The 19,967-nt window shown below is 41.4% G+C and overlaps 1 protein-coding gene across 5 annotated transcripts in view; it reads right to left on the minus strand.

The window, feature by feature from the left end:
- The window catches only part of arid4b (AT-rich interaction domain 4B), a 170,623-nt gene that overhangs the window by 80,417 nt on the left and 70,239 nt on the right, over positions 1 to 19,967 (minus strand). For 4 of the 5 annotated variants that reach the window (XM_041188091.1, XM_041188094.1, XM_041188090.1 and 1 more), the window contains 6 exons: positions 16,596 to 16,649; positions 15,410 to 15,548; positions 14,876 to 14,955; positions 9,973 to 10,049; positions 3,563 to 3,693; positions 232 to 304 (listed from right to left, as the gene is read on the minus strand). In XM_041188091.1, the coding sequence (XP_041044025.1) occupies positions 232 to 304; positions 3,563 to 3,693; positions 9,973 to 10,049; positions 14,876 to 14,955; positions 15,410 to 15,548; positions 16,596 to 16,649 (554 nt within the window). The remainder of the gene's footprint in view (positions 1 to 231; positions 305 to 3,562; positions 3,694 to 9,972; positions 10,050 to 14,875; positions 14,956 to 15,409; positions 15,549 to 16,595; positions 16,650 to 19,967) is intronic. The other variant, XM_041188092.1, reaches the window with a different exon arrangement.

Here is a 19,967-nt window from a genome sequence, read left to right on the forward strand (position 1 = left end):
GCTGTATTATGTGGTTCTGCTGATCAGTCAGTGTCCTACAGAAGTACAATTGCAGCTGGGCCGAGTGCAGCCAAGGTCTCTGCTCAGAATAAAACTCTTGAGTAAAAAATGCGATTGTGAGGGAAAAGGCCTCAAATTATTAAGATTGAAAACAACCTAGCTGACATTCTGACAAGGATTAGTTTTGGCTTTGCTACAGCTCATGGGATACGTTTTAAATAAGGCCCTTACCTCGATCCTCCATGAACTTGTACAGTTGTTGCAGGAAATTCTCCCTCTCCTCTGGAAAAGGTTCCACCTCTTCCTAAAGATTTTTGGTGGTGGGCAGGGGGGTAGGTTTGGGGAAGTGGCAGGGAGGGAAGGGGAAGGGAGTAAACATATATAAAACTTCACTTTTGAGATTCTGTAATGACATACCTGAACTCATGGACAGATAAAAAAACACTGTCTTGCACAGAAACACCAAGGACACTGTCCAGCAACAGTCAAAATTAGATTTAGTTGCTACTTAAGTCCTTCAAAACTTACACAACAAATTAGGAAGTTAAAGACACTTAAAATCCTTCACTTTAATTTAAATTTTCAGATAGCGAAACAAAAATAAGGCTGTTTTAAGACAGAGGCTAAAGTAAAGACTTTTTAAAAATAAAGCATTATTTTAAAAATCTAGAAATTTTAAATAATTGTGGAGAAATTTGACATTTCACAAATATAAAATTAGCTTTTCAGGGTCAGTAAGGGTGTATAACAGTAATTATGAAGCTATTACACCATTAAAAACCCAGTTACACGTCATTAATCAAGTTATATCTTTTCCCAAGTTGTTTTTTTTTAAGTGAAACTTAAAGGGTGAGATTGGAAGTTTTGTCAATTCATGATTGCAAAGGAGGTAGCAGTCTGTGGGAACTTCTACAGTGCACCCTACGGAGCAGCAGAAATACATCGTCAGCAACTTCTGGATTTCTGCATTATTCTGCACTTGAACAAACTCCTGAAGTTGCTGTCAGTTTCCGAGCAGTAATGATGGTGAAAGGTGAGTTTCACTGTTATTACCACAGCAAAATCCAGACCATTACTTTAAGAAAAAAAGGAATCATGTCTGGAACTGTTAACCATGCACTCAGATATTTGCAAATAGGCGGGTGGGTGTGGTGGGGGGAGAAAATTGCTTTACACAAGAGTGATAAAGGAACACACTTTCAAAAGAAACAGGCAGGCTTGTTTCGAGGTCTCTGATCACTTGATCTTGACCAGCTGCTGGCCAAAGAGGACTTGCTTATCCTTCTGGCAACTGGCTGAAGACCAAGATATTACTGAGAGGAATAAATATCATGATTCTCCTGCTTCTCGAGATGCTGCATCTTGATAGAATTTGCTTCCTGGTATTTCAATATACTATATATATAAATAATATATTTATTGGGTTATTTGGCGCCCAGTGAAGCACAAAAGTTTGCCATCAACGATCATCTACAAATGGTGAAAGGAAAATAGTTTAACTTGGGCCACTGACCATTGAGTTTCATAGCAGCCTGTTCACAGTTCGTAAAGATAAAAGTGCACATTGTTACTTTAGAAAATTTATCACCAACTGATAAATGAGAGTGAAGGAAAACAAAAGCAGAAAATGCTGGAAAAACTCAGCTGGTCTAACAGCAACTGTGGAGAGAGAGAAACAGAATTAATATTTCGAGTCCATATAACTCTTGGATCTAGAATGATTCAAACAGATGGACTTAAGAACAGCAGGTGGATTTACATAATATAAAGCTATGCATAGGTGAATAGAACTGCTTGATCAATGCGATTGCACTGAGATGCAGTTCAGGGGAATGAGGCCATGGGAATGTTAAGTGCAATTCTGAGCATTCTTCCTTCAAAGGGGCACCAGTCCATCAGAGCTGCTACAGCTGTAGATTCAGAGGCTTGGGCTTCAGGTTGACCTGCAATGGCACCTGGCACAGCAACGCTTCAATCTTAAAGTTCTCAACCTTGTTTTCAAATTGTTCCATGGCCTTGCCTCTCTCCGTCTCTATAACCTCCTCCTGCACCACAGCCCTCTGAGAACTCTGTATTCCTCCAATGTAGCTTCTTGTACATCCTTGATTTTAATTATTCCACAATTGGTGGCTGTGCCTTCAATTGCCTGGGCCCTAAGTTCTAGAATTCCCTAAACTTCCCTGCCTCTCCACTTCTCTCTCCTCCTTTAAATCACTCCTTATAACGCTCATCTTTGGCCAGGCTTTTTACCTATCCTAATAAATTCTTAAGTAATTTTATTCCTGCAGAGTTTTGCAGAACTATTTTTCTTTATTTTTAGTTCTGGTTAATTCTTAGTTTGCATAAGTGTTATATTTTTGAGTGTGTAAATATTTGTCGAGAAGTGTAGTTTTGTCATAGCCAGGTGGGGCTGCAATGAGAGAAAGTAGGGGAAGAGAGGAATTGATTTTATTCCCAAATACTGAAGGGTGCCTCTGTATAGGGAGAGGTGGAGACGGTGATGTAGTGATAATGTCACCAGATGAGTAATCCAGAGACCCAGGATAATACTCCGAGACGCGAGTTCAAATCCCATCATGGCAGCTGGTGGAATTTAAATATAGTTAATAAAACCTGGAATTGAAGTAATGGTGAGCATGATATCATCAGCAATGGTTTCAAACCTAACTGGTCTGCTCATGCCCTTTAGGGAAGGAAATCTACCATCCTTATCCAGATTCACAATAATGTGGTTGACTCTTAATTGTCCTTGAAAGTGGTTTGCTAGGCTATTTCAGAGGGTGGTTGAGGATGGGCAACAAATATTGGCCTTTCCAGCACTGTTGACATCCCATGAAAGAATAAGTAAAAAATATAAAATGCAGTGAAATTCAAATCCACTCCCTGATTTCTGAATCTGATCTAAGCTTACAGTTCTAGTTAATCAAAGGACAAATAAAACAAAATGGAACTGAACAGAGGAGAGTTAGGCACAGTGAACACTGAAATTTCATACTACTACTTTATATTAACATTTTATAACCGTGATGGAGACGATGCAATAGAAAATAAAAATCCAACATTATTCTTTTGCGAACCTATACTGAGCAATAGGAGGCAACTGACATGTCGTGTTCCTCAAACCTTGCCAACCTCCACCCACTCCTGGCTACACTCTTCCCCTGCCACTGATTCCCTCTTGGTTATAGCAGGGTTACTCCTCACTCCACAATCCTTTCTGATTATGACTGCGTTCTCTTCCCCTCCACTCCTGGCTACCCACTCCAGCAGCCACACTCCTGGCAATGGTTGCGTTTTCTACCTCCGCCTAGTTTCGCTGGGCCCAATGGTCTGTTTCTGTGCTGCAGCATGCTATATATGACTATAACAGCTGCTGTGGCGGTCATTCATGAGCCCGGCTGACATCACCCAGTGGTTTGGGAGTCACAGAAGTGCAGTGGGGCAATGCCAAATTGAATCTGAAATGCTGAAAGGGTTCTATAATTTAACTTGAAACCGAGGAAAAACAATTCATCAGTTGCTAACAAACCTCCCAGTCCCCTACTCAAAATAAAATTCTTACCTCCTCCTCACTGCTCTCCTCTTCCTCATCACGTCCCTCTTCATCACTGCTTGAGCTCTCTTCCTTCAGCTCCGTCTTCCAATTATTGGGGATGGCTCCGCTCTTCAAGAACTCTAAAGCCTGATCCAAAGCTGAAAATCCCACCCAAAAAATACATTTTATCAATGGCCACATTTTAAAACAATCTGTTGTGCTTTCTGCTTATTATAGTTAGTGCTGGAAAATTAAACGGTACGTATTGTTCACTCAGTGTCAGCATTGAGCACTCCAAGTCAGGTGTACAGAACAAAACTTATGACCTGGAACGTACTGCCTGAAAGGATGATGGAAGCTGATTCATTAGTACAGATCGATTGTGTGCCAGATTTCTGATCTTGCCAGCTTTTGGTTTGGGCTGAGTCGAGCAGGTGGGGTCAAGGGTCATGTGGACCACTCAGGGTGCGGGAAAAAACTGCAAAGCCGACAACTAGTCTGACCCATCACCATGCCAATGCAGCACTCAACCAAATTGTCCCAGTAAGTTATTTTACTCATTTAATAACAAGTAAAATTAATGCATGGCAGCTTTAAAAATGTCTGAATATTCAGATTTGAGACACTGTACCTATAATTTCTTTTTATCCATTCATGAGATGTGGGTGTCGCTGGCTAGGCCAGCATTTATTGCCCATCCCCAATTGCCCTCGGGAAGGTGATGGTAAGCTGCCTTCTTGAACTGCTGCAGTCCTTGTGGTGCAGGTACACCCACAGTACTGTTAAGGAGGGAGTTTCAGGATTTTGACCCAGCGACAGTGAAGGAACGGTGATATATTTCCAAATCAGGATGGCAGACGGCTCGGAGGGGAACTTCCAGGTGGTGGTGTTCCCACCTATCCGCTGCCCTTGTCCTTCTAGATGGTAGCAGTCGTGGGTTTGGAAGGTGCTGTCTAAGGAGCATTGGTGAGTTCCTGCAGTGCATCTTGTAGATGGTACACACTGCTGCTACAGTGCATCGGTGGTGGAGGGAGTAAATGTTTGTGGTCAGGATGCTAATCAAATGGGCTGCTTTGTCCTGAATGACATCAAGCTTCTTGAGTGCTGTTGGAGCTGTACTCATCCAGGAAAGTAGAGAGTAGTCCATCACACTCCTGACTTGTACAGGATTTGAGGAGTCAGGAGGTGAGTTACTCGCCACAGGAGTCCTAGCGTTTGACCTGCTCTTGTAGCCACAGTATGGCTAGTCCAGTTCAGTTTCTGGCCAATGGTAATCCCCAGGGTGTTGACAAGGGGGGAATTCAGTAATGGCAACACCACTGAATGTCAAGGAGCGATGGTTGGATTTTCTCTTGTTGGAGATGACCATGGCTTGGCACTTGTGTGGCAAAAATGTTACTTGCCACTTGTCAGTCCAAGTCTGAATATTGTCCAGGTCTTGCTGCATTTGGACATGGACTGCTTCAGTATCTACAGAGTCGTGAATGGTGAACATTGTGCAATCATCACCGAAAATCCTCTCTTCTGACCTTATGATGGAAGGAAGGTCATTGATAAAGCAGCTGATGGTGGTTAGGCCTAGGACACTACCCTGAGGAACTCCTGCAGTGATGTCCTGGAACTGAGATGATTGTCAAAGAAATTGGATAAACATTTGCAGCTCTATGGGGAAAGAGCAAGGAAAGTGGTATTAATTGGACAGCTCTCTCAAGGATCTGCCACAAGTACAATGGGCTGAATGAAAGGAAGACAGACTTGTATTTATGTAATGCTTTTCATGACCACTGGATGTCTCAAAGTGTTTTGCAGCCAATGAAGTGTTGTTACTGTTGTAAGACAGGAAATGCAGCAGCTAATTTGTGCGCAGCAAATGTGATAACGACCAGACAATTTATCTTTTTTTTGTGATGTCGATTGAGGGGCAACTCCTCTGCTCTTGTTCGAAATAGTGTCTTGGGATCCTTTACATCCACCTGAGCGGTCAGATGGAGCCTTGGTTTAACGTCTCATCTGAAAGATGGAGGGGTGTCCTTCTGTACTTTATCATTCTGTTATTGTATGAAAAGCCGTTCAATGTAAATTAGTAATAAATTCGGCATTCATGGCTCACAAGATTTTTCCATCAGCTCTTTTCATTCATATCAGCACTTTCTGTAATGCATCAACACGAAGTGATAAGGTACTAGCCCATGATGCCACTGAGGAACAGTGGCCTCTCCATGCATTTTGCCAAAGTGCTTCAACACTTTTTATTCTTTCAGGAGATGTGGGCATCACTGGCAAGGCCAGCATTTGTTGCCCATCCCTAAGTGGCCTTGAGAAGGTGATGGTGAGCCACCTTCTTGAGTTGAGTGACTTGCTCGGTCATTTCAGAAGGCAGTTAAGAGTCAACCACATTGTTGTGGGTCTGGAGTCACATGCAGGCCAGACCAGGTCCACATTAGTGAACCAGTTGGGTTTTTATGGCAATTGGTGATAGTTTCCATAAAATGTAGGAGCAGAAGTAGGCCATTCGGACCATCAAATCTGCTCCGCCATTTAATGAGATCATGGCTGATCTGATAATCCTCAACTCCACTGCCTTTCCCCCATAACCCTTGATTGCCTTACTGATTACAATTCTGTCTATCTCAGCCTTGAATATACTTAACAGCCCAGTCCCTCCAGCCCTCTGCAGTAAAGAATTCCACAGATTGACTACCCTCTGGGGAGAAGAAATTCCTCCTCATCTCTGTCTTAAATGGGCATCCCCTTACTCTGAGATTATGCCCTTTGGTCCTAGGCAGTCCCACAAGACGAAACACCTCTCAGCATCTACCCTGTCAAGTCCCTGAAGAATCTTAAGTGTTTCAATAAGGTCACCTCTCATTCTTCTAAACAGCAATGAGTACAGGCCCAACCTACTCAACCTCTCCTCAGAAGAAAATCCCTCCATACATGGGGTCAACCTAGTGAGCCTTGTCTTGGCTGCCTCCAATGCCAGTATATCTTTCCTTAGATAAGGGGACCAAGACTGTTCACAGTATTCTCGGTGTGGTCTCACTCGTGCCTTGTATAGTTTTAGCAAGATTTCCTGAGATTTATACTCCATTCCCTTTGAAATAAAGGCCAACATTCCATTTGCCTTCCCTATTACCTGCTGAACTTATATGTTAACTTTTTGGGATTCATGCACAAGGATTCCCAAACCCCTCTGTGCTGCAGCCTTCTGTAGTCTTTCTCCATTTAAATAATATTCAGCTCCTCTATTCTTCCTGCCAATGTGCATAACCCCACATTATATTCCATCTGCCAAGTTTTTGCCCACTCACTTAACCTGTCTATATCCCTCTGTAGACTCCTTGTGTCACCCACATCACTTGCTTTCTCACCTATTTTTATGTCATTCGCAAACTTGGCGATAGTACATTCATTTCCCTCATCTAAGTCATTAATATATATATTGTAAATTGCTGAGGTCCCAGCACTGATCCCTGTGGCACCCCACTAGTTACAGGTTGCCATCCCGAAAATGCCCCACTTATCACAGAATCTCACAGTGCAGAAGAGGCCCTTTGGCCTATTGAGTCTGCACTGAAACGTGAGAAACACCTGCCCTACCTACCTAATCCCATTTACCAGCACTTGGCCCATAGCCTTGAATGTTATGATGTGCCAAGTGCTCATCCAGGTATTTTTTAAAAAGGATGTGAGGCAACCTGCCTCCACCATCCTCCCAGGCAGTGCATTGCAGACCATCACCACCCTCTGGGTAAAAAAGTTTAACCTCACATCACCCCTAAACCTCCTGCCCCTCACCTTGAACTTATGTCCCCTCGTGACTGACTCTTCAACTAAAGGGGAACATCTGCTCCCTATCCACCCTGTCCATGCCCCTCAATCTTGTACACCTCGATCAGGTCGCCCCTCAGTCTTCTCTGCTCCAACGAAAACAACCAAAGTCTTTCCAACCTCTCTTCATAACTTAAATGTTTCATCCCAGGCAACATCCTGGTGAATCTCCTCTGCACCACCTCCAGTGCAATCACATCCTTCCTATAATGTGGCGACCAGAACTGCACACAGTACTCCAGCTGTGGCCTCACCAAGATTCTATACAACTCCAACATGACCTCCCTACTTTTGTAATCTATGCCTCGATTGATAAAGGCAAGTGTCCCATTATGTCTTTTTCACCACCGCACTAACATGCCCCTCCGCCTTCAGAGATCTATGGACACACACATCAAGGTCCCTTAGTTCCTCAAAACTTCCTAGTGCCATGCCATTCATTGAATACTTCCTTGTCAAATTACTCCTTCCAATGTGTATCACTCACACTTTTCAGGGTCAAATTCCATCTGCCACTTATCTGCCCATTTGATTATCCCGTCTATATCTTCCTGTAGCCCAAGATACTCAACCTCACTGTTAACCAACCGACCAATATTTGTGTCATCCGCAAACTTACTCATCCTACCCCCCAAATAGTCATCTATGGAGTTTATATAATGACAAATAATGGGGGACCCAGCACAGATCCCTGTGGTACATCACTGGACATGAGCTTCCAGTCACCAAAGCAGCCTTCTGTCAATACCCTCTGTCTCCTACAACTAAGCTATTTTTGAATCCACCTGATCAAATTACCCTGTATCCCATGTGCATTTGCCTTCTTTATAAGTCTCCCATATGGGAACTTGTCAAAGGCTTTGCTGAAATCCATGCAAACTACATCAACTACACTACCCTCATCTACACATCCGGTCACCTCCCCAAAAGATTCAATCAAATTTGTTAGGCATGACCTCCCTCTGACAAAGCCATGCTGACAATCTCTGATCAAGCCTTGCCTCTCCAACTGGAGATAGATTCTCTCCTTCAGAATTTTCCCCTATAGTTTCCCTACCACTGACTTGAGGCTCACTGGCCTGTAGTTCCCTGGCTTATCTCTACAACCCTTCTTAAATAGTATAACCACATTAGATGTCCTCCAGTCCTCTGGCACCTCCCCCATGGCCAGAGAGGAATTAAAAATTTGGGTCAGAGCCCCTGAGATCTCCTCCCTTGCTTCCCTCAGTAGACTGGGGCACAAATCATCCGGACCTGGAGACTTGTCCACTTTTAAGGCTGCCAACACCTCCAATACCTTGTCACTCCCTATATCAATTTGCTTAAGAACCTCGCAGTCTCTCTCCCAGAGTTCGATACCTTCATCCTCATTCTCTTGGGTGAAGACGGATATGAAGTATTCATTCAACACTCTACTGATGTCATCTGGCTTCACCCATAGATTGCCCCCTTGGTCTCTTATGGGCCCTACTCTTTCCCTGGTTATCCCCTTCCCCTTGATATACTTATAGAATATCTTGGGATTTTCCCTACTTTTACCAGCCAGAGCTTTCTCATATCCCCTCATTGCTCTCCTAATTGCTTTCTTAAGCTCCACCCTCCACTTTCTGTCCTAATGCCTCCGCTGATTTGCTTCCCTTGTACCTGCTAAAAGCCTCTCTTTTCCTTCTCATCATAACCTGAATATCTCTGGTCATCCATGGTTCTCTGGGATTGTTACTCCTTTCCGTCACCCGAGAGGGAATATGTTGAGCCTGTACCCTCCCCATTTCCTTTTTGAATCTCCCCACTGCTCCTCTGTAGATTTCCCCACAAGTAGCTGTTCCCAGTCTACCTTGGCCAGAATCTGCGTTATTTTATTAAAATCCACTCTCCCCCAATCCAAAACATTTTTTTGCAACTTGTCTATTTCTTTGTCCATAACAAATTTAAACTGTATCATGTTGTGGTCGCTATCACTAAAATGCTCCCACATTTCAATCTACACATTTCAAGAAATCCACTCCATCCAAGCCCTTAACAGTATGTCTATCCCAATTAATGTTGGGAAGGTTGAAATCACTTAATCACCTATTGTTATCCCAACTCTGTCTTCTATTAGTTAGCCAATCCTCTACCCTTGCAAATGGTCACCATTACTGAGACTAGCTTTCAATTCCAGATTAATGAATCAAACTTAAATTCCACCAGCTGCCGTGGTGAGATTTGAACCCGTCCCTCTAGGACATAAACCTGGGCCTCTGGATTACTAGTCCAGTGAGATGACCACTATGCCATCATCTCATGATAACATTTGAAACTGTTAGGCATGACTAATAAGATTACAAAGCCAAGGAGTGTAGTTGGGATTAAGATGTAAATCAGCCCTGATCTCACTGAATGGCAAACAAACTGGAGGGACTGAATGGCCGACACTTGTTCCTATGTTCCTGAGAATGTGTCCATTTTAAATCAGAACTCTAGGACTATTTGCAGATCGCCTATATTCCCAGTAAGTTGCAATCCACAGTAACTTTCTACACCAGAACAATGTGCATGTTGGAGAACACTGGACTCATATTGTTTTTGCCTATCAATTTAGTATAATGAAGTAAAATTCCCTTTACCTTCCTTCATTGCAGCATCATATTTTGAGGCCATCTCGCTGTTAAATTCTGCGATGTCCTTCCTGGGTACAGCCACACTGCAACAAATCAGTCACAGCAATGATGTTGGGAGAGCAGAACCAGAGACACAGGCACAAGGACAGCACCTTCCCACATACACTGAGGTGCTCACTGGCTCCAAAATGAATACCACCTGGACCCTCAACTAACGTTTTACACAATGAAATGGAATCCATTAAAATTGGCTGTTTTGCATAAACCATCTCTTCATTTGGAGGCCAAAACCAGGCCATGAATATAAACATAGTCACTAATAAATCCAAAATGGAATTCAAGTGAAGTTTCTTTACTTTGAGAATATGGAATTCACCACCATATTGAAGTAGTTGAGGCAAATAACAAACATGCATTTGGTGGAAAACTTGATATGTACATGAGTAAGGAATAAATGGATATGCTAATAGAGAGATGAAGAGTGGCAGGAAGAGGCTCATGTGGAACATAAACATTGGTAATTCTGTAAAACTACATTCCGTGGAATAGCCATGCATGTAGTTTTAACCCATTTTCCCTTGTTTCCTTCCAAAGCAGGTCATTCCCTGGGTGGTCAGATGATCGCACGAAGCAACGAGACAACAGGCCACTAAAATGGGTGGCCTAAACACAAGCCTCTCCATTGTTCATATTTCAGCATTAGTATCCTAAACATGAGCTGCCTCATTGTTCACATTTCAGCATTTGGCTCCAGGAAGGTGCTTAATCCAATCATGTGTATGGCTGCCGACTGTGACAGTCACAAGGCAGTGCTGGGGGGCTGGAGGCAGTCACATTTTCAAAGTGTGGGGCTGGAAGTGGTAGCGTGTGCAGTATGAGGGGCTGGAGACAAAGATGCGCCAGGAGCGTTAATGGACCACCTCTACTGGCTGAAATGCTAGCTTCCTGTCAAAGTGTTATCAGGGCAGTCACAACCGTTTTCACTGTAACAGAGAGACAAGTAAGCACCTTTCCGGAACCTAATGCTGAAATGTGAATAATGCAGCAGCTAATGTTTAGGCTACCTCATTCTAATGCTGAAGTATGAACAATGGAGAGGCTTGTGTTTAGGCCACCCATTTTACAATCGTGTCAGTGGCCTGTTGTCTAATTGCTTCGCGTGATCATCTGACCACCCAGGGAATGACCTGCTGTGGAAGGAAACAAGGGAAAATGGGTTAAAACTACATGCATGACTATTCCACGGAATGTATTTTTACAGAATTACCAATGTTTACGTTCTACATGAGCCTCTTCCCGCCACTCTTCATCTCATTCTATTAGCACATCCATCTATTCCTTACTCAAGTACGTATCATGTTTCCCATAAAATGCATGTTTGTTATTTGCCTCAAGTACTTCATATGATGGTGGAGATGGAAAGGGCATGAGGTCAGAAGATCAGCTCAGGATGAAATCGGAAGCAAAGGTTGTGAACAGTTTGTTTTCAGAGTGGTTGGAAGTGGATAGTGGTGTCTCACAGGCTTAAGTTCTAGGGCTAATTCTGTTCATTGTGTCTACCTGTGCTTTGGCTAAAGGCCTAAAGGGAGCAACATCAAAATATACAGCTAATACAATCATACAAGATACAGATAATCCTTTCGATGACCAAAAGAAGCTGTGAAGGGATATTAATAAGATGGGAAATGAGGGAAAAAATGGCAGATGGAATTCAATGTCAACAATAACATGCATTTATATAGCACCTTTCATATTGTAAAGCATCCCGAGGCACTTCATAAGAGCATTATCAACAAAATTTGATACGAGCTGATAGCATGGACACCAATGGTGCAGCAATTAAAATCAGGGATGCTCAAGAAGCCAGGACTGGCAGAGCACAGAAATCTCGGAGGGTTGCAGGGCTGGAGGAGGTGATGAAGGATTGCAAAACAAGAGTGAGAATTTTAAAATTGAGGCATTGTCAGACCAGAAGTCAATCTAGGTCAGCAGACACAGGGATGACGAGTGAACAGGGCTTGGTGTCAGTTAGGGTAATGTGACAAACCCGTTTCTGGAAAAATTTGAAGGACATTGAATTTTGGACATTCTCTCTCCTGAGTTATTTTTAAAACTCTGTAAGATTAATTTGGGGCTGTGAGTATGCTATTCTTCAAGAACCCATGGGTCAACAGACATATGTCCAGCGAGGGATACCTGGAGAGGGAAGAGATACCTTGTATATCAAAGTTAACAAAGAACCGCTGTTGCCAGACCAAAGGCTCTTGCTGATTGATTAAAGACACCTGGCCTGAGAAAAGTATTTTCTGAACATGTCATTCTTTGAAACTCTCGGTGAGAGTGTGTGTATACCTTAGAAGAAAGCTGCAAGAAAATGACCCTCTTTCTCTCTCGCTACCTCACCTTTGAATTACATGCGGTCTACAGTGAGTTAATCTTTCATCAGAAACATCTCATGAGAATAACTCATCTGTTTTTTCTTGAAAGTTCACAAAGTTGTGATAAAGAAGAGTCATCAAGGACAGTTTCACCAAAAACCTGTCTGAAAGAACTTCCAAATCTATCGTGACCAGAATTCTATTAGATCAACAGCATAGAGATCTTTTCAAATTTTATCCTTTTTATAGATAAGTTCCTATGCTCCAGCCTCTGCAGGGGACTGTGTTCCTGTTTTGTGCTGTTTTGTGTTTGTGTGTATGAATGAGGATTTTTAAAAAAAAAGGGGGAAAATAGCTGCACTTTTAAACTACAACTTGTATGTTAACCACTTTTATAACTCGTTTTAAAAAAGAAGTTTTATTTGATAATAAACCAATTACCTTTTGTGTTTACTGAAAGAAGCCTGGTTAGAATCTTTTTATGCTGGAAATGACGGTGTCAAAGGGTAACAATTGGCAAGTTTTGTGGGCGAGTTGGACATTTAAATTATTGTTACTACCTGTGGAGAAGTGGGGTTGGAATTGACTGCGCACACCTCCCATCTCAGTCCATAACAGTATGGACAGCAAAGCTTTAGATGAACTCGAGGTTATGAAGGATGAAAGGAGCCGCCAAAAGAGCACTGGAATAGTCAAATCTGGATATAATGAAGGCATGGATAAGTGTTTCAGCAGCTGGCAGGTGATATTACAGTTGTAGAATTAGATCGTCTTGGTGATGGGGGTTAAATATGAAACCAAGGTTGTGAACAGTCTGGTTCTGCCTTAGACAGTTGTCAAAGAGAGGGATGGAGTCATTGGCTTATTAATGGAGCTTGTGGCAGGGACCAAAGTCAATGGCTTTGGCCTTCCCAATATTTTGGTGGAGGAAATTTATGCTCGTCTGTCATTAGATATCAAATAAGCAGTCTGACAATTTAGAAATAATGGCGAGGTCGAGAGAGATGTTAGTGAGGTAGCGGCGTGTGTCGTCAGCATGCATGTGGAACCAAATGGTAGGTGAGGAGAGGGATTGGGGGGAATATACAATATTCACAGGTGTAATAAAGTTAATGGAATTCTACAATTTATTACAAAAGTTAGAGAATATGAAAGCCATGAGATCAGGGTGCACCTATGTAAAACCTTAATAAGAGCTCAGTTAGAGTACTATGTGTGGTATTGGTCTCCACACAATAGTAAGGATACTGAGGCTTTAGAGTGAACAACAGAGTTTCACTAGGATGCTGACTGGTATGAGAAACTGCAAATATGAAGATTTGTAAAATTGAAGTTTTTCTTATTTTGCACATCAGATTATGGGATGATAAGAATAAGTATTTCAAATAACAATTAGATGGACCAAGATAGATTGAAGCAGATTATTTCCAGTCAGTGAGGGGTTTTCAACAAAAGGCCAGAGATTCAAGATGAACTCTTGAACAGAGAGCAGGAGAAAATCTTCATACATCATTGTGAGGCTGTGGAATTTGCTCTCTGGATAAGTGGTTGAGGGAGAATATATATCAGCAATTACGATTAGATTGTATAGGTGGATGAAAGAAAAGGGGTTGAAGGGATTTGGGAACAGGATGGGTATATACAATTAGAACCCCTTGCTCTTGTGGAGAATAAATGCTAGTAAGGAGTGGTTGGGCTAAATGGCTTCCATGTTGTAATTTCTGTATCTTTCTGTATCTTAATGCATAAAGCTGTAACCACCCTGACAGAAAACAAGTGATTACCAGAAAATAAGGAATAACGTTGCCAGAAAACAGGAAATAAAAAATGCTTTCAACTGAACACTTTTGGCACCTGGAAATTCTACACAGGATTAAAACCATTAAGTTATGGCTTACTACAAGGATTAATTTAGAATTCTGACCAGCTGTATCAATGGTAGATATTTAATGCCCTGGAGTTGGAGCAGAGGTGCTCACTCAATCTATACACACACTGTCCATATGCATGGCCTTTGTGCTCCAGCTGCACTACGTATCAAATTATGTCAGTATCTAAGAACAATCTTTTCAATTGAAAAGTCTCTGCCTAAAATGTTAAGCTGTCTTAAATTCTGATAACCCTGCTGGGTACTGCCAGCATATTCTGTTTTTATTTCATTATTGAAGTTCATACTGCGCACAGAGCAGCTCTAGGTTCAATTTCAATTTCATCTCACGAGGCAAGACATCCCACCATTAGTATCAACTGTACCAATCACACACACTAGGGACTAGCACAGTGCTGAATTTTGATATGCTCCTGCCTCTCACTCATCCACATGCGGAGAGGAATGCACAGCCCTTTTGAGGTACAAAATGCTGTTGGTAGGCGGGTTTCCAACAGCCTAATGCAGGACAGGTTCTGAGGACACACTGTATAATGAAGATCGTTGTATTACCAATAAGGCTGTATTTTGGAATTAACCCCATGCTGCAACAGTTTTCCCATCAATTTCAGTTCTCTGCAGTATAAATTATGCAAGGACTTACAATTTGCCATCCTTGAATGAGCGAACCAGAACACTGTCCTTTTTCACCGTGACTTCATCGCTGCAGTCTGGAGAAATTACCTTTAGGAATAAAACAAAATAAGTGAAAAAAGACTTTTCTTGCCCAGTTGCAATAGGAAGGAAAAAGTGAGCTGATAGAACATTGAACCAAAGGTAATAACCCTTGCACATAAAAACATCTGAGAGAGGGATTTTTTTTTAAAGATAACCTGAATTGGAGTGTAGATATCTGGTTCATTTCTAATGAGTCACTACATTCTATTTGATTTATTTTCAACAGTACTTAGAGTGAAATTTAGTTAGGAGGTTTAAGCTGTCCCAATTTATCAGCTACTTGGTTTATTAATTAAGCTCAGGCCCTCATGAAAAATGGAGATTAAGTTCCTCGACAGATTTCTACACCTTGTGGCAGTAACACGGAGCAAGCTTTGCTGTGGCTCACAATGTGTCTCAGTACAAATCTCTACATTTAAACTGGTTCCTGCAATAAATTAACAAGTTAAAAAATATTCACCAGAGCTGGGTACCGTGAGGTCTTCCTTTTGTCTCCATTAGCACACTCTACACAGACAATTTTACCAATTAATTCATCGCTTAATCGTCGGTCTTCCTCATCTTCATCACTGGATGAAGATGATTCTTCTTCATCAGGGCTACAATGAAATGAGACACCAGATTATGAATGAAATTATCTTGTTCACACCTACAACAGCAGAGTCTCAAATCAGGAGCCTAAAAAATATAAGTCACACTGTACTTTCAGGCATTACAAAAGAAGATATGGTGCAATCTGAATAAATGCCATGCGTGAACTTGGAACAAAGATAGAAGTAACAAGCACATTATGACTCTAGCTAAACAGTGGACACAAAACAGAAGTCACAAAGCCATCATACTTTTGTTTGTGTCAAGTTCATTTTTAAACTAGAAACACTGAATGACTTTGACAATGCCACAGAATAAAGGCAGCTGACCCGAGCTCAAGTGGTTTACATGCAGAAGGGGCATGCACAGGGGTGGGTGTCTGCAAAGGCATTTTTGGATGAGCAAGTGTAGTTAGGCAGCGAGAAACTCCATGTAATGGTGGAGAAGGACTTTGTGCTGTAGCAGATGCCAGTCAGAGAGTCTTGCTTGGTTGGGGCTTCTTAAAGTGGCCAGAGATGTTTTGAGAACATGACTTGTATTGACGGCTTTCTTTCAACGTGCATTGGGAGTAGTCAAAGAACAGCTGAGAATTTGTAAATAGGATTAGCGCTCCTCAGATTTCAGAAATTAAGTGCTTTGCTGATTCATTGTATTCAGCTCAAATATCACATCCTCTCGGATTTTAAAATTGCAAATGATGCACCATTTCTGCTTGTGCATGCAGCTTGATGTATTCAATATATATTCAACAGTAAATATTTTGGGAAACTGAATAGAACCTGCCAAAATAAACCTCCAAAACATGCTTGTGATTATTTTTAGCATAACACAACCAGAATGCTTTGACCGTGCTGTAATTCACTTTAAGAATGTGAGTAACTCAGTGAATTGCAAAAGCAGTCCAAAGACAAACATTTTGTATGCAACAAGCGTTTTTATGACAGCTCTAAAAATCACATCAAGAGAACAAAAGTGTAACACAGGTATATCTTTACCAAGAGTAACCCTTTGTGTCAGGGAACTTTGCACTAGTTTCAAAATTAAATTTCATTTACCTTTTTAATTGAACAGGATGGTCACACTTTGAGCTGCTACTTTCAGCTTTATATCTGTATTTAATGGCAAAGATCGATCTTTCAGAAATGGATTAGACATAAATCATTCCCAAATGATAGAGGTCATTCCCGCGAGTCCATCAGCAGCTTTGGGACGCTGTTCAGGAGCCTTAATGCACATAATCCCAAAGCCCCACATTTTGACAGTGAACAGCATTGATTTGTATGTATTTAGCAAATTAAAATGAGTGACATAAAAAGTGCTCTGGAATTGAGTACTAAATAGCTTAATCTTCAATTTCTTCAAAACCTAGAAGATGGGAATATTAATGTGCTGAAAATGTTTGCTTTTAATAACACAAGCCTTTCTGCCAATACAGTGGCATGGATGGTGCTGCCTTCTTGCAAGGGGGTGTGCTTTATGCAGAACATAAAATAGAAACAAATTGCAACAGGAAAAAAGGATTGGTCACAAACTATTGGTGTTCTTCTCCAATAAGAGAGAGAGAAAATACTGTCGCACTTCAATTCTACAAACGAGTTACATCTGATAGCCTTAAAGAGAGAACAGATAGGCCTTAAAGAGACGATGGACACAAGATCTTGAAAGAGGAATAAACACAAATGAGTAGTTAATGGTACATTATTCAAATTCGTTACTGTTTAAATGTCGGTAAAGGTTCTGAAGTATAAAATTTTGAGTTTGACAGCTGTCATTACAGATGCGAATCTTTCAAGAGAGTTTGTTACTCTGCTGCATTGAAAGATATTGCACTGAAAAAGAAACGGATACATGAAAGTTTCAAACTTGGTTAATCAGGCACTACTAATCAGACTGACTACCAGCACCTTTATCCTGTTCAGGGATGCTAGAGAACTCTGGCCTTTCACATAACTCTTTTCAGATAGAAAAGAACATATAGTGGGTTAGGGGTGCACTGTGGCTGCAAGGATATTGCTTTCATTCTAGGATCAATCAATATCTGACTCCAGCCCAGACAAATGCAGTAATATCCAATCTTTCTCATGACCGTAATAAATCAGAAAAGTATTAACCCGTTCTTTGAGAGTGTTACTCTGAGTGGGTTAATAACAACTGTCATTCTTACACAGTCCCTAACATAGTAAAACAGCCAAAGGCACTTCACAGGAGTGTTATCAGGCAACAATGACTTATATTTATATGGTAAACCAGCTTATATTTCAACTCTTTCTTGGACTCGAACTCAAGTTCTGTCGAAGGGTCATGAGGACTCGAAACATCAACTCTTTTCTTCTCCGCCGATGCTGCCAGACCTGCTGAGTTTTTCCAGGTAATTCTGTTTTTGTTTTGGATTTCCAGCATCCGCAGTTTTTTTGTTTTTATATTTATATGGTGCCTTTGATGTAGTAAAACAGCCCAAGGCAGCTCAAAGGAGTGCCAACAGATAAAATCTGACACTGAGCCAAGTAAAAGCTTTGTCAAAGGTACAATTTAAGGAGCACCTTAAACAATTTATTTAGCATCTGGTAATTTTGCAGTTTAATTTATGAGTGATAGGAGTTGTCTCCACCTGCAAAAGCTGAAGAATGTTCTGTTTCTGGCACTGGCAGAATTCAGTTGAACCAACACAAAAATATAACAAGACTTCAGGCTAAGATGGGGATATTTAGGTGACAGACATGCCGGAGTCAAAAGGTTGTACATTCAAATCCCAGTCCAGGATCTGAACACAAAAATCAAGGCTGTCACTCCAGTGCAGAACTGGGGAAGTGGTGCACTGTTGGAGGTGCTGCCTTTATTAAACATTAAACCTAGGCCCTGTTTCCCATGGCACTCTTTCAAAAGGGGAGTTATCCCTGGTGTCCTGGCCAATATTTATCTCTCAAATCAACATCACACAGATTATGTGACCATTATCATATTGCTCTTTGTGGGAGCTTGCTCTGTGCAAATTAGCTGCTGCTAATTTTACAACAGTGACTACCCTTCAAATAAAGTCCTTCATTGGCTATAAAATGCTTTCGGATATTTGGTTGTTGCAACAGGTGCTACATAAATGCAAGTCTTTCTTTATGCTGAACCTGATGTTAAGCTTTTACCCCAAATCAGTCTTGGATATGTTGGTGTGTCTTCATTCACTTTTGCACCATCCAAGCACGTAACTGGGCTAAACTTTAAACTTGAATTCTCACTTTGTGCAAATACTAATCCAAAAGGTGGTGGCACTGCACTGTCTCTGTTAGCAGGAGAGTACAATTACTGCACAACAGGTTTACATGGATAGTTTACAAGTGTGAATGCAGAAATTTATAATGGAACATGGGTCAGTAGGATGTATGCATACTTGTACAATTTTTAATATAAATGTTTAGAAAAATTTAATAATTATGCAGTGGCATTTTTATAAGGTAGGTCATAGAGTCATAGAGGTCGACAGCACAGAAAAAGGCCCTTTGGCCCATCGAGCCTATGCCGGTCAAACAAGTACCTAACTATTCTAATCCCACTTACCAGCACTAGGCCCATAGCCATGGCATCGCAAGTGCACATCCAAATACTTCTTAAGTGTTATAAGAGTTTCTGCCTCTACCACCCTTTCAGGCAGAGTTCCAGATTCCCACCACCCTTTGGGTGAAAAAATTCTGCCTTACATCCTCTCTAAACCTCTTGCCCTTTACCCTAAATCTATGCCCCCTGGTTATTGATCCCTCCACCAAGGAGAAAAGTTCCTTCCTGTCGACCCTATCTATGCCCCTCATAATTTTATACCTCAATCATGTCCCCCCTCAATCTCCTCTGCTCCAGGGAAAATAACCACAGTCTATCCACTGTCCTCATGACTAAAACCCTCCAGCCCAGGCAACATCCTGGTAAATCTCCTCTGCACTCTCTCTAGTGCAATCATATCCTTCATACAATGTGGATTCCAGAACTACATGCAACACTCTAGCTGTGGCCTAACCAGCATTTTATACAGTAGCAAAACGTCCTTGCTCTTATATTATATGCCTCAGCTAATAAAGGCAAGTATCCCCAGATGCCTTCTTAACCACCTTATCTACCTGTCCTGCTATCTAGTACTTGGTCAGATGATTTGCTAAGGGGGTAGTTATTACAAATGGCAGTGCTCTGGGATAGGAGAACAGTAGAATGTGACAAGTTATTTGGTAACGGGGAGAGTTATTTTTCACAGTTCATTTTAGGGTTAAAAGGGCACAAAAAAGATTATTTCTGAACTCCAGCAAAATGATTTCTAAAATGAAGGAAAACGTCTTGAAACAGGGAAAATAAAATTTCCCATATAGGTCAGGGAAAAAGCATTTATACAGGAATGTAGGGAATTAAAATCTACATATAAAAATTCGCTCATAAAAAGATTGGGATATCTT

Source organism: Carcharodon carcharias, chromosome 5, assembly GCF_017639515.1.
Source record: "Carcharodon carcharias isolate sCarCar2 chromosome 5, sCarCar2.pri, whole genome shotgun sequence".
Taxonomy (NCBI): domain Eukaryota; kingdom Metazoa; phylum Chordata; class Chondrichthyes; order Lamniformes; family Lamnidae; genus Carcharodon; species Carcharodon carcharias.